The sequence below is a fragment of the Lissotriton vulgaris genome, chromosome 1_2, assembly GCF_964263255.1.
Source record: "Lissotriton vulgaris chromosome 1_2, aLisVul1.2, whole genome shotgun sequence".
NCBI classification, from domain to species: domain Eukaryota; kingdom Metazoa; phylum Chordata; class Amphibia; order Caudata; family Salamandridae; genus Lissotriton; species Lissotriton vulgaris.
In genome coordinates, this window is record NC_141686.1 from 344700268 (window position 1) to 344713832 (window position 13565).

The 13565-nt window shown below is 46.5% G+C and overlaps 1 protein-coding gene across 1 annotated transcript in view; it reads right to left on the reverse strand.

Annotated features, from left to right (window-relative positions):
- LOC147736736 (alpha-tectorin-like) overlaps window positions 1-13565 on the reverse strand; it is a 233513-nt gene that overhangs the window by 205549 nt on the left and 14399 nt on the right. Inside the window, exon 4 of the mRNA XM_086952686.1 lies at window positions 3636-3731. Coding sequence (XP_086808812.1) covers window positions 3636-3731 — 96 coding nt within the window. The remainder of the gene's footprint in view (window positions 1-3635; window positions 3732-13565) is intronic.

A 13565-nucleotide genomic window follows, 5' to 3' on the forward strand; every position in this document is an offset into this window, starting at 1 on the left:
GGCGGTAATATTGGTGGTGGTGGTATTGGTAGTGGTGATATTGGTGGTGGTGGTGGTATTGATGGTGGTGGTGGTATTGGTGGTGGTAATCACCTGTTACAACGCATTTTTTACAACGCACTACCATTACAACGCAGGCATTACAACGCATACCATTACAACGCATGGCGCTGGGGGGCGCTCTAGGATAAGAGGTAAGTTTAATTTACTATCCAACACCTTCCCTAGGGTCCACGGGGACTGGAGTTAGAATAGTAAATTATACTTACCACTATCCAGCACCCCAAAGCGCTATGCGTTGTAGTGGTATGCGTGTGAATACCGCGTTGTAATGGTATGCGGAGTAAAAGTATGCGTTGTAACGTCATACATCCATTGGTGGTGGTATTTGTGGTATTAGTGGTTGTATTGGTGGTGGTTTTGGTGGTTGTATTGGTGGTGGTAGTGGTGGTATTGGGGGTGTTAGTGAAATTGGCAGTGTTGGTGTTATTGGTGGAGGTGGCGGTATTGGTGGTGGTGGTATTAGTGGTGGTGGTATTGGTGGTGGTATTAGTGGTGGTATTGGTGGTGGTGGTATTGGTGGTGGTGGTATTGGTGGTGGTATTGGTGGTGATGGTGGTATTGGTGGAGGTATTGGTGGTGGTCATATTGGTGGTGATGGTATTAGTGGTGGTGGTGGTATTGGTGGTGATGTTATTGGTGGTGGTGGTATTGGTGGTGGAGGTATTGGTGGTGGTAATATTGATGGTTTTGGTGGTGATATTGGTGGTGTTAGTGTTGGTGGTGGTCATGGTATTCTTGGTGGGGGTGGTGGTATTGGTTGTATTGATGGCGGTGGTGGTGGTATTGGTGGTGGTGTACTGGTATTGGTGGTGGTGTTATTATTATGGTATTGGTGGGGGTATTGGTGGTGATGGTGGTATTGGTGGAGGTATTGGTGGTGGTGGTATTGGTGGTGATGGTATTGGTGGTGGTGGTATTGGTGGTGGAGGTATTGGTGGTGGTAATATTGATGGTTTTGGTGGAGATATTGGTGGTGTTAGTGTTGGTGGTGGTCATGGTATTCCTGGTGGTGGTGGTGGTATTGGTTGTATTGATGGCGGTGGTGGTGGTATTGGTGGTGGTGTACTGGTATTGGTGGTGGTGTTATTATTATGGTATTGGTGGTGGTGGTATTGATGGTGGTGGTGATATTGGTGGTGGTGATATTGGTGGTGGTGATATTAGTGGTGGTGGTATTGGTGTGGGTGGTATTGGTGGTGGTGGTGGAATTGGTGATGGTGGTATTGGTGGGGGTATTGGTGGTGGTGATGGTATTGGTATTGGTGGTGGTGGCATTGGTGATGGTGGTGGTATTGGCGGCGGAGGTATTGGTTGTGGTGGTATTGGTGGTGAAAGTGCTATATATGGTATTAGTGGTGGTGGTATTGGTGGTGATATTGGTGGCAGTAGTGTGGGTGGTGGTGATATTGGTGGTGGTGGTATTAGTGGTGGTGGGGCTTTGGTGGTGTTATTAGTGATGGTATTGGTGGTGGTGGTGGTGGTATTGGTGGTGTTATTGGCAGTGGCAGTAATATTGGTGGTGGTGGTATTGGTAGTGGTGGTATTGGTGGTGGTATTGATGGTGGTGGTGGTATTGGTGGGGGTATTTGTGTTATTAGTGGTTGTATTGGTGGTGGTTTTGGTGGTTGTATTGGTGGTGGTAGTGGTGGTATTGGTGGTGTTGGGGATATTGGCAGTGTTGGTGATATTGGTGGAGGTGGTGGTATTGGTGGTGGTAGTATTAGTGGTGGTGGTATTGGTGGTGGTATTAGTGGTGGTATTGGTGGTGGTATTGGTGGTGATGGTGGTATTGGTGGAGGTATTGGTGGTGGTGGTATTGGTGGTGATGTTATTAGTGGTGGTGGTGGTATTGGTGGTGATGGTATTGGTTTTGGTGGTATTGGTGATGGAGGTATTGGTGGTGGTAGTATTGATGGTATTGGTGGTGATATTGGTGGTGTTAGTGTCGGTGGTGGTCATGGTATTCTTGGTGGTGGTGGTGGTATTGGTGGTATTGATGGCGGTGGTGGTGGTATTGGTGGTGGTGTACTGGGCGGTGGTGGTGGTATTGGTGGTGGTGTACTGGTATTGGTGGTGGTAGTGGTCGTATCAGTGGTATTGGTGGTGGTGATATTGGTGGTGGTATTGGTCATGGTATTGGTAGGGTAGTGGTATTGGTGGTGGTATTGGTGATGGTGGTGGTATTAGTGGTGGTGGTATTGGCGGTGGTGTTATTGGTGGTGGTGGTGGTATTGGTGGTAGTATTGGCTGTAATATTGGTGGTTGTGGTATTGGTAGTGGTGGTAATGGTGGTGATGGTATTTGTGTTTGCGGTGGTGGTATTAGTGGAGGTGGTGGTATTGATGGTGGTGGTGGTATTGGTGGTGGTATTTGTGGTATTAGTCAGACCCCCCTGAATATAGTGGCATACATTTGCAAATTTAGCGGCACAAAAATGGAAATCTAGCTGCACAAAAATGAAAAGTTTTGCGCCATTATTGCGCCACTTTAATTTACTGTTAATCATTCCTTTTCACTCTTAAATCTATGCAAACTGATTTAGCAAAGTATTTTACTATGCAATATGCATTATTACCTGTATTAGAGTTCAATATCGCGGCCATCACACTCTTCAGCTGATTTCGCGATTATTTTGCGAATCGCGAAATCGCGAAATGCTGGAGGGTCTAATTAGTGGTTGTATTGGTGGTGGATTTGGTGGTTGTATTGGTGGTAGTAGTGGTGGAATTGGTGGTTTTAATGATATTGGCAGCGTTGGTAGTATTGGTGGAGGTGCTTGGTGGTGGTGGTATTGGTGGTGGTGTTGTTGTTGATAAAATAGGCTTTTGAAACACACTGTCAGGTCGCTTTAGAACAGATCACACGTAACACAGATGTGCTGTTGTCAGCTTCTGCCCATTAGCACAGGATTATGTGCTACCTGGAATTCACATGACTTAATTCGCTAATCATTTCTAAATCCATTTTACTTAGGGGGGAGTGTTGAAACAGACACAAGATAATACAGTGTTAAAGTGATTGGAAGCAGGTGCCGGTGTTATGGGGGCAGCCATGCTGCTTAAAACAATCCAAGCAGTTTCAGCTGAAGCAGTGCATGTCCAGCCTGTAGTCAGAGAAACTCAATAAAGTAAATAGTGCTTACAAACTAAATAACAGGTCCTGTGTAACAACCAAAGTAAAGGGGTCAGTAGCCATGGGAGGTTACAAAGGAAGATAATTCGTACTAAGGAGGGCCTAACAAGCCAATTAACGAATCCAAAGGCAGAATTTATGAAAGACAATGACACAAGCCAATGAAAAATATGGGAGGATCGAGGGCCCGGCTTCTCTCCCATACTCTACTACAGCAGTATCGCAGAGCGAGCAGCGCATGCGCTCTGCTGCTAGGCTCGACCTAAAAAACATTCCAATAGACAGGGCAGGACAAAGAGTTATAGAATCCCTGGTGTCAGGGAGGAGTCAATCAGCCCTTGACGGGTGTGCTACCCAACACAGATCAGAGTAATCAAGAACAGTGAGATTCGGCACAAAGATAAGTTTGTATCCGAGTGAACTCCACCACAAAGACTTACCTCTAAAATAGATTTAGTCCACTGGATGCTGCCATAGTTCAGCAGTACAAAGGAGCGGGAGTTGTCGGAAATCAAAACCACTTGAAAGGTGTTCACCTGCGTGAGCGGGGAGGGAAAAAAGAACGAAGAGATCACCTGCTGTTTGCAGAAGCTGGATGGATGGTAACGTTCACTTAAGTTTTCAGGGCTTGCACAATCACACGTGCGAGCAGAACTACATATTATAAAGATGAGGCTTTTGGTATTTATCAACTGCATTTATGAGTAGTAAAGTTAGACTTTTGTCTCAGTTTTGGTCTAAGAGAAACTTAAGACTAAAACTTAAGTTTAACTGAGACAAAAGTCTAACTTTACTACTCGTTAATGCCCTTTGTGAATACCGAAAGTCGTAAAGTTAGACTTTCATTTCAGTTTACCCTAGTGGATCAGGCCCGTGGTTTGTAGGTCTGGCTATACACAGCTTTAGTTTGTCTGCTGAACGTCCTGCCATCAACACCGTAAAAACATACAAAGATTGGCTTTGGGTCAACCCCTTTCAGCCACTGGTCTTGTTGGCTTAGTCTCCTCCAGCCACTGCTTGAAGCATCATAACATTTTGGACCAGGCCGGTCTCGCCATTAGCTACTGGCTATTAGTGGCCTCATTTATGGCATTTTGGCAAAAAGGCAGCGTGGCAACGCACCTCGCTTACCTTACTACCAGGTGTAAAGTGCTGGAGTTGAATCTTCTGGGGTGTGACATCGCATCTATTCTTTGGGAATGCCCATCAATAGCACACTACTGGGAAGTGGCCTGATGGTACATGAAAAGCACCCTGGGACCATTTGGCCCGCTCACAAGTTGGGCAGCACTTCAGCAGGATACAGCAGATTTCCTGGATGTCACGCACCAAGGGCCAGATGTACAACTGTTGTTTGCGGTCTCAAATGGGAAATCGGCCAGTTTCGACCTCAAAATTACTCTGCCCCATGTACAAACTCTATTTTGCAAGTTGGTAACCTATTACCGACTCGCAAAATATGGTTTGCGACTCGCTGTTAGGAAGGGGCATGACAAGGGTGTCCCTTTCTAATAGCGACTCGCACTTCAAGAACAATTGTTTTGGGACCGCAATTGTGGTCGCAAAACAGTCACAGTTTACCGCCTACTTCAAGTAGGTGGTAAGCCATTCGCAAATGGGACGGGGTCCGCAGGAGATCCCTTCCCCTTCGTGAATGGATGTGAAAATATTTTTTAAGCACAGGCAGAAGTCCCAGGGACCACTGCCTATTCTTAAAAAAGAAACAGAACAGTTTAATTTTTCTTTTTTAAATGCATCCCGTTTTCCTTTAAGGAAAGGGGGAGGCATATAATGATAAATCTGCTTTATTTGAAAAGCAGTCACAGACATGGTGGTCTGCTGACCCCAGCAGGACACCATCCCTGTGAGTGCAAGCCATTCCCAAAGGGTTCGCAAATTGAACCTGCCTCATGAATATTAATGAGGCATGCAATTGATGACCTCATTAGGATTTGCAAACAGTGTCTGATACACCGTTGTAAATTACACTTTGCGATTCACATATTGCGAGTCGCAAAACATCGCAATTTGCAACTCGCAAATTGTAAGGGTTGTACATCTGGCCCCAAATTACAAGATGGCTCTTGACTGCTCTAGTAATGGCTAAACTTTGTATACTCCGAATTTGAAGAACCCCGCATGCACCGCATAGCCGAGACATACACGCATGGGTAGAGGAAATGCATAAATAGCCACTTATGAAAGGTCATTTACAGACTTAACTGACTAAATGCCCAATTGGACACATTCACCCGCTCCAATAAATATGCTTTCCAGCAAAGGAGGAATACCCTTACTCACAAAGGGGCAGATTTACAAGCCCCCCGCACCACTTTTACGCCACCGCTGTGTCACTTTTGTGACGCAGCGGTGGCGCAAAAGATGGGCCATGCTGCAAGGTATTTACAACGTGACGCATCTGGGAGATGCGTCACGTTGTAAAGCCCTGCGCCAGAATGAGGCGTTCCTGCGCAGGGGGGGGGCGTTCCGGCGTAGGAACGCCTCCTAAAAGTGGCTGCGTTAAAACTCTGCACCTGCTTGAAGCAGGCGTAAGGATTGACGCAGCATTGTAAGAATAGGGCCCCCAGAGCATTGCTGGAGCTGCGACGTGCTTACAACGCACCTCCAGCAATGCGCCGCCTTTGGCATGACGCATCGGTGCCTTTGGCGTGACGAATCTGTGCCGTTTTTGCCCCATTGTGCGCCGCATTGTAAATGCTGCGCACCATGGTGGCGGAGGCATGGCGCACTATAACTGCCGCATCCCTGCTGACATGCAGGGATGCGCCAGTTATTGTAAATCTGCCCCAAAGAGCGTAAAGAAGCTAAACAAAGTTGAGCAGACAAGTTTTGAATTGGACAAGCATTTGACGATTGCTGGAAAGATCAGCTAGGATATAGAGTCAATGATTTTGATTTAGCCGACTGGCAACTGTTTATAGCTGTGAACCACTGACAATTCAATAAAGAATGGAAAATAAAAACAGAAAAAAAGAAAATAGTCCTGAGCTACTAATGACGTAGACAACTGTTGAAGTAGTGACCACACCAGAGCCAATCACAGTAGTAGCCGCGCCTCACAGAATTCCTGGTAGCGGACACTCAGAGGTATTTCAGAGTGACGCCAACATTTCATATCCAGAATATTGACTGATCCAACAGCATAAACCTCTATATAAAGGTGAGTACATATTTACTATTTAAATTCCACATCTACGTGCGCTGGAGATATATGGCTACAAGATAAATGGACGTGGAGATAAAAACATACCAATAACTATACTTACCTTCATGATGTTGTGGCAGCCTACATTCTGGAGACAACATTTTGACTAGATGATAGTCAACATTCAATATTTTAGCTGAACTCCAAGCATCCCAATGCACATGATGGAGGGCCCGATTCACAGAATGAACTTAAGACTCAATCCTAAACTTACTACTACTTTTGGCATTCACAGAATGAACTTACTACTTTTGGTATTCACAGAAGTTAGGATTTTGTCTTAAGTTTGTCTTAAATCAGACTTAAGACAGACTTAAGACAGACTTAAGACAAAATCCTAACTTCTGTGAATACCAAAAGTCGTAAATTCATTCTGTGAATGCCAAAAGTATTATGTGCATTCTGTGAATACCAAAACAGTAGTAAGTTTAGGATTGAGTCTTAAGTTCATTCTGTGAATCGGGCCCACAGTTACTAACAGCGAACGCAGGAAAAGCGCCATCATAATACAATGCCTTCACGTGAACAGTGAGAGGAGGTCGCAGCAGTTCATCCACATGGGGCGCAGCTCGATATGAACTATCATTCAAAGGGGATTTAAAATTTGTTTTGTATTTTCAATCATTTTGTTCACAAAAATCAGCATTTCAGTTTCTCAAAAGATATACAATATATATTTACAAGCCCCTGCCTCACCAGAGCCTCACTTTTGGTGCTACGGTGGCGCTGTGTGCTGTCCCATATTTACAAGGCCACGGTACAAGAGTAGGCTCTGCTTACTATGGTTACCCCCACTTTTTGCTGGTGTTTCACTGCTTTTTGACTTTAGTCTGCCTGGGGCCCTGCTATCTTAGATCCCAGCTTCGCTGCTTCCTCTCTAAATTGATTGCATGTACTATAGGTACACTCCAGTTTGGTTACTGGGTTACCCTTACCAGTCCTTAGTATATGGTACACTAGGTCCTAAGGGCATAGGTTCCCCAGAGGCCTACCAGGGGCTGCAGCATGTATTATGCCACCCCTGGGAAGCCTTCCAAAATGACACCACAGGACTGGCACCGCAGCCTGGGTACAGTGGTGCATGCACCCCTTACTAAGATATAGGTTACCTATATCTAAGATTAATCACTGACAAATATAAACCTATAATTCACTCCTATGGCAGGCCTTATGAATCCTGAAGGCAGAGTGCTTGGTTTTGTGTGAGAGGGTGCCCATGCATGAGCTTGGCTTCTCTGCAGCGTTTGGAGTCTATTCTCTGAGGCTGTTTTGTGATGCAGCCAGACCATATACTCTTAAGTGCATTATAACCTCGCAGTAAATGCTAACTTTGGAATGGCTGCATCAAAACATGTCATGTTTGGTGTCAAACACTTTGGAATCCAACTCCTCCCACCAGTCCTGGCGGTGCGGGTAGAATTCTACGCTTCTAGAGGGAGAGACATGTACACACCGGTCTGCCTGGTAATAGTTTAAAAGAGCCCTGGCATCACAAAATAGACGCTGCAGCCACAGACACGCGTTTGACCTCCTGCTGCTTTACAAAACTCCGGCAGGGGAGGCCTGAACAATAGGTTTCCTGTCCTAGGTAGGCGTGACCACCTCCCAGACAGGCTTTAGTGTATTGGGGCAGGGTGGGTGCATTCTGAGAGTGCCAGAAAGTCTGCACTGGGGGCACATTTGCTGTCCCTGTGCATAGCCCAGTTCAAACAGATTGCAGGGGCTACCAGCCCCTATTCTGGCGGAAAACTGGACAAAGGAAATGGGTGTAGCCAACCCTCTTTCCAGATCCTCCATAGGTGGGTCCCCAGAGTATGTCCAACCCCTTTCTTGAGTATAAGTAAGGGACCCCTGGCAACAGGACTTTAGATTACACCTGGACGAAACTCTGAAACTGAATCCTGGAACCTCAACGCTCTACTAAAGACTAGAGGATGGAAGAATCTCCCTTGGGGTCAAGGAGTGACTCCCCTGCTCAAGCAGGCACCAACAAAGCACCTTGCCGGTCTGCATTTCTGAAGCTCCTGCCGGACTCCAAAGTATTTGCAACACAGGTAGAGTTCAGACTTCTTAGAGGCCGACCCGAGTCCCCAGCAAAGCTGAGACCCGCAGCCCTCGGGAGTGACGTGGAACCAGAACTCCTGGACACCGTGCACATTTGCTAGTCCATTAACTTCTCAACGTCTCCTGAAGTTGTGCTTTGAGTTACTAGTAGCCCAAACCCCGAGCACCATCTGCACCGAATATTGTGGGCCTACACTCCACGAGTGTTCCGTGAGCCCGCTTCTTGCATTTCCGCTCAATGCTCCTTTGTGATCCCTGGTCCGTCGACTGGTGGGTCCCATCAAAGGCAACTTGGATTTTCCATGGCCTTCCCTGGTTGCTCCAAATGTGCCCTGACTCTCCACGGCGTGGTGAGTCCCTAAGACCTTGCTGATCTGCACCAAAGCATTTCTTTGATTCCTGCATGGGTTGCTGTTGCCAAGGCTTGTTGGGTCCAATCTGGGCACCGACACTGTAGCACTCAACATCATTTGTGGGCCAGCTCGAATCCAGATCCTGGTTGTCGTCTGCACCTCCTGGTCCTCGTGACTGAAGAGTCAAGCTTCATCTTCTTCACCTGAAATCACCCAACATCGGTGGGCATTCGACTATCGTGTCCCTGGTCACTGGCAAGTGACCCAGACTCCGTCCCCTCTACTTTCAGGTTCTTCTCGTCTTCGATCCAGGCTTGGATCACACCGGACACTTTCCACTTGGATGCCAGCAGCACTTTGCAGCTGAATGCTATTGAAAACGATGACGAAACCCGACACCAAAAGACACCTATGCACCCGGCTTCCCTGGGTGAGGTAACTCGAGTACTCCGGTGCTCCTGTGGGTGTTGGCTCTAGAACCCCCTAAGTCTAAAGGGGTTTGCTCCAAGTCCTCTCCTAAGTGTCCTTTATCTTTAAAATTCCAACCGCGACTTTTCCCATAGAAGTTAATGGTGATTCAGGGCGGTGTTCACACACTGCCCGCATCCCCTGTGGGTCACCTGTGTCACTACCTTGGGTGGTCCCTGGTGGCGCCAGCGGTTCTACAGGCTCTAGGCCTTGTGTCTATGCAACTGGTGGTTCTTAAACCACTTTAGTAATATATGGTTTGGAACGGCCCTAGGGCTCAACGTATATTGTGCTAATTTACTGTGATACCGTATGTAGTTTTGCCTCTAGCCTCATAAAGACACTAGTGGGATGTGTTTAGAATAAATACATATATTTTATATATATACCTGGTGTGGTGCTCCTTTCATTTGGACATTCACAAGATTATAGACTTGTAAAACAAGCTGCTTTACATTCCTTCAAGACTTAGCCTGAAGGCTTCTCTCCACAGCTACCACTAGGATAGCATTCTATATAGGTTGTCTTTACCCTACCATCAATAAGGGTCGTTTGGACTGATGCAAGGTGCCCACTAGAATAGTGGACAGCATATGCCAGGCCAACTTCTCACATTGGTGTGCAGCGTGTGGGATTCCAGCTTGCCATTGTTTTACCAGATAATCACAAGTGTTTGACCAATTGAAAATCACTAAAGGTACCAGAGGTACAAATAATACAAGCTTAAAATACAGTAATTTCTACTTAACTTAGAGTTGTGTGTCAAGAGCTTAACACACCCTTTCTACAACTCAAGAGAGTTTAGTAGGTAACAACTAAAGTAGGTAGGTGCGTACACCTCACCTCACTAGTAATGTCTTCAAGGCCAGGAACCAGTGTGTCCCTGCCAGATGTCAGTATGTTACAGGCATCCATATAGGACACATTCCCGTTCCTAGAATTAAGGGCTCTGTGTACTATGAGGGAATTGAAGACAGGCAAGAGTGCCAACACCCAACGCCTCAGAGAGGTCCCACTGTTAGACGATCTTCAGAAGGCTTCAGAGCCTGAGGGGTTAGGCAGGGGGGATGGGGCAGCAGCAGAGGAGGAGACTGGAGGTGCAAACCACCAGGACTCAGACTCTGATGCTGACCAGGAAGGTAACAACAACCTTGACCTGGACCACGCAGCTCCTACTGGAGATGAGGAGGAAGGCAAGACGGCCCTATCTCTGTCCCCCCAGGAAGAGTTGGAGGTACACCAAGAAGGCCCAGGTCCCCTCCTGTGGAGTCCGACTATTCTGGTGTATCTATAGGGACCTCTGTCTCTACTCATAGGAGGGAATCCTCCCTGGAGAAGAGAGAAAGGCAGCTCAAGTATCAGGAAACTCAGCTGAGAATTAGAAGACAGCAGCGAGCCTTAGAAAGGGAGTCCCTAGAGCTTGAAAAAGCTAGAAAAAATGGGACTAGAGTCCCATCGTGGCAGCAACTTTCCTAGTGGTAGAGAAAGATCTCATGACCATAGGAAGATTGTCCCTCCCTACCAGGGTGGGGATGACATCCACAATGGATAACTGCACTGGAGAGGACCTGCAAAATTCAGAAGGTCCCCCTGGAGCAGTGGGCAGCTATCTTGTGGCTCTCCTTTGCAGACAAAGGAAGAGACAAGCTCCTCACTGTAAGAGAAGATGATGCTGATGATTATACAGTCCTGAAGAGTGCTCTGATTGAAGGGTTTGGCCTAACCACTGAGCAATACAGGATAAAGTTCAGAGATATAGAAAAGGGTCCGACTCAGGACGGGGTTGACTTTGTTGATTGTGCTACTAAGACTCTGGAGGGCTGGTTACTTGGCAGTAAGGTGTGTGATTATACAGGATTGTACAACTTAATTATGAGGGAGCAGATCCTTAATTACTGTCAGAATCAGCTGTTGTATCAGCACCTGGTAGATTCTGATCTGACCTCTCCCTAATAATTGGGAAAGAAGGCAGACAAATGGGTCAGAACCAGGGTGAAGCAGAAGGTACAGAACCAAGGTGGTGACCAGAAGAAGCAAGATCCTAATAAGGGTGGGGTAAACACCAGAAGTCTTCACAAGGCCCCAAAAGTCTTCCGATGGTGGGGATTCCCAATCATCCAAAAAGAAAGGCCAAAAGAAACCATGGTGTAAAGTTTGTAAAAATAACAGCTATTGGACTACTGATTGTAATAGGTCCAAAAACTCAACTCAAGCCACCATTGGGCCTAAGGCAAATGTTCCCCTTAGTTCAGCTCCAAGTGGTGTAGTAGGGTTAACCCTGGGTTCTGAGATGGACTCTGGCCTAGTCAGAGTTCCAACTATGGCTGTCCTGATCTGTGATGGAGGCATGGATATGTCCTCCTCTGTGAGTCCCAGTAACTTGGGCAAATACGGACAGCAGCCTTTAATTAATGGAAAAGAGGCTTCGGCATACAGGGATACAAGGTCACAATGGTGACACAAGACCTTGTGGACCCTGGGCAGATCATACTTGGTGAACTTTACCAAGTGTCCAATGGTAGCAATGTCAGAATCAACCATGCCCTGGCAGTTGTGAATTTCTCCTGGGGAGGGGTAACTGGCCTCAAGAAAGTTGTGGTACGTGCAGACCTCCCTGTTGAATGCTTGCTTGGCAATGATTAGAGACTTCAGCCTGGGCTGAAGTGGAGCTCAGGACCCATGCAGAAATGTTAGGAATCTCTGCACATGTTTGCTGTGACTAGGTCACAGGCCAAAATGTCTAAAACTGAGTAGACCCTGTATTCTGGAATAATGGACCAGGTGCCTCTCAAGAAAAGGAGCAGTAGGGTTAAGGCAGTGCCTTCCTCCGACTCAGAGTGAAGATCAGTCTCTTGAGTCTCATTGGGGTCTTCGCACCTCTCTACGGGATGCGGTGTGCTACTACCAAGGTCTACGCAGGAGATCTTATACACAGGCTATGTGTGGTGTGTGTAGGGTTGTGGTGATCAGTGAGTAGTGGGGTTTGAAGTGTTTTAAGTGATGGTTAAAAAGTACCTGGCTCATGGGGTAGCTCAAAAAAGTTTTAATGGGTCCCCGAGCTGGTACATTTACCTCATGTGTGCGTCAACATGTTTCGGAGTAACAACTCCTTCTTCAGGATGGGGTTGCACAAAATCCCCACCTAACTCACGTATGCTATAAACAATCTGTTATTTACAGAAAAGTGATAAATAAGGATATATTGTACCTAGTTTACTTCATATTAGGAGGTCCGTCGCAAATAGCAAACCTGCAACATATGACATGGAAAGAAATAATACATTTCACTCATTATTTCCATTGGTAATTGTATCCCTCTTGGTTCAGTGACCTAAAAAAAGGGTGGGGTTGGGCAGGCGTATCTAGACAGAAAATGTAATTCTAATCGTGCTAGTGCCTCCTGGGAAAAAAGGACATAGACTTGACATACACAACACATAACATAAAACACACGCTTCTATGGTTATCACCTACTTGGTTCTGCACTATTGGGAGGATAATGTAGATAAATAACATTTTTATGTCCAGTACACACTTGTTCACAATGTTGTTGTACTTCATGAGCCTTAAAACGTTACAGGGGCCAAACGAGCCAATATGCATCCTGTTGGGAAAAAAAAGGGGGAGGGAGGCTTAGGCACCACTACTTACAGATTGCTGCTGGTGTTACCTCTCTCTCTGGTCTATTACTCACGATTTCGGAGAACGGTATCTGCCTTGTTTCCCCCAACGCAGCTCCACTGGAACTGAGCTTACCAGCGGGCTGCACATTTAAGTACCCATTACACTCGTCTTAATTTACATTTCTAATTGCATGATTGAGAAAGGAAGGTAACCTTGTGCCCAAATATGGGTGCACCAGTTTTCCGTGTGGGTACGCATGCTCCCTTGATAGTTTTCAGTGACTGCAGGATTGCGCATGCTCATTTAGATGTTCGTTAGCGGATTTGTGCTGGTGCTTCTGCACATGGAATCACACGTTTGATGAGTTTATGGATTAATGCATGCGCAGCGTCTGCTGCCATAGTTATGGGCTTAAATTGGAGGAGCGTTTTTGGTTAGCGCATGCGTTGGTGGGTGTTCTGCTAACAACTGCGTGCTGTCAGAGTTGATGCGTGTTTGATGAAGCATGACACCAAGTGTCCTTTTGGTGTGTGAGGGGTATTTTAAAAACACTTAGTGCGCCCCACCATTGTAGGGACCACTCTCACACACTAGTGGAGTCCACTTGTTTTTGATAATCTGACGAGGGAGTACGA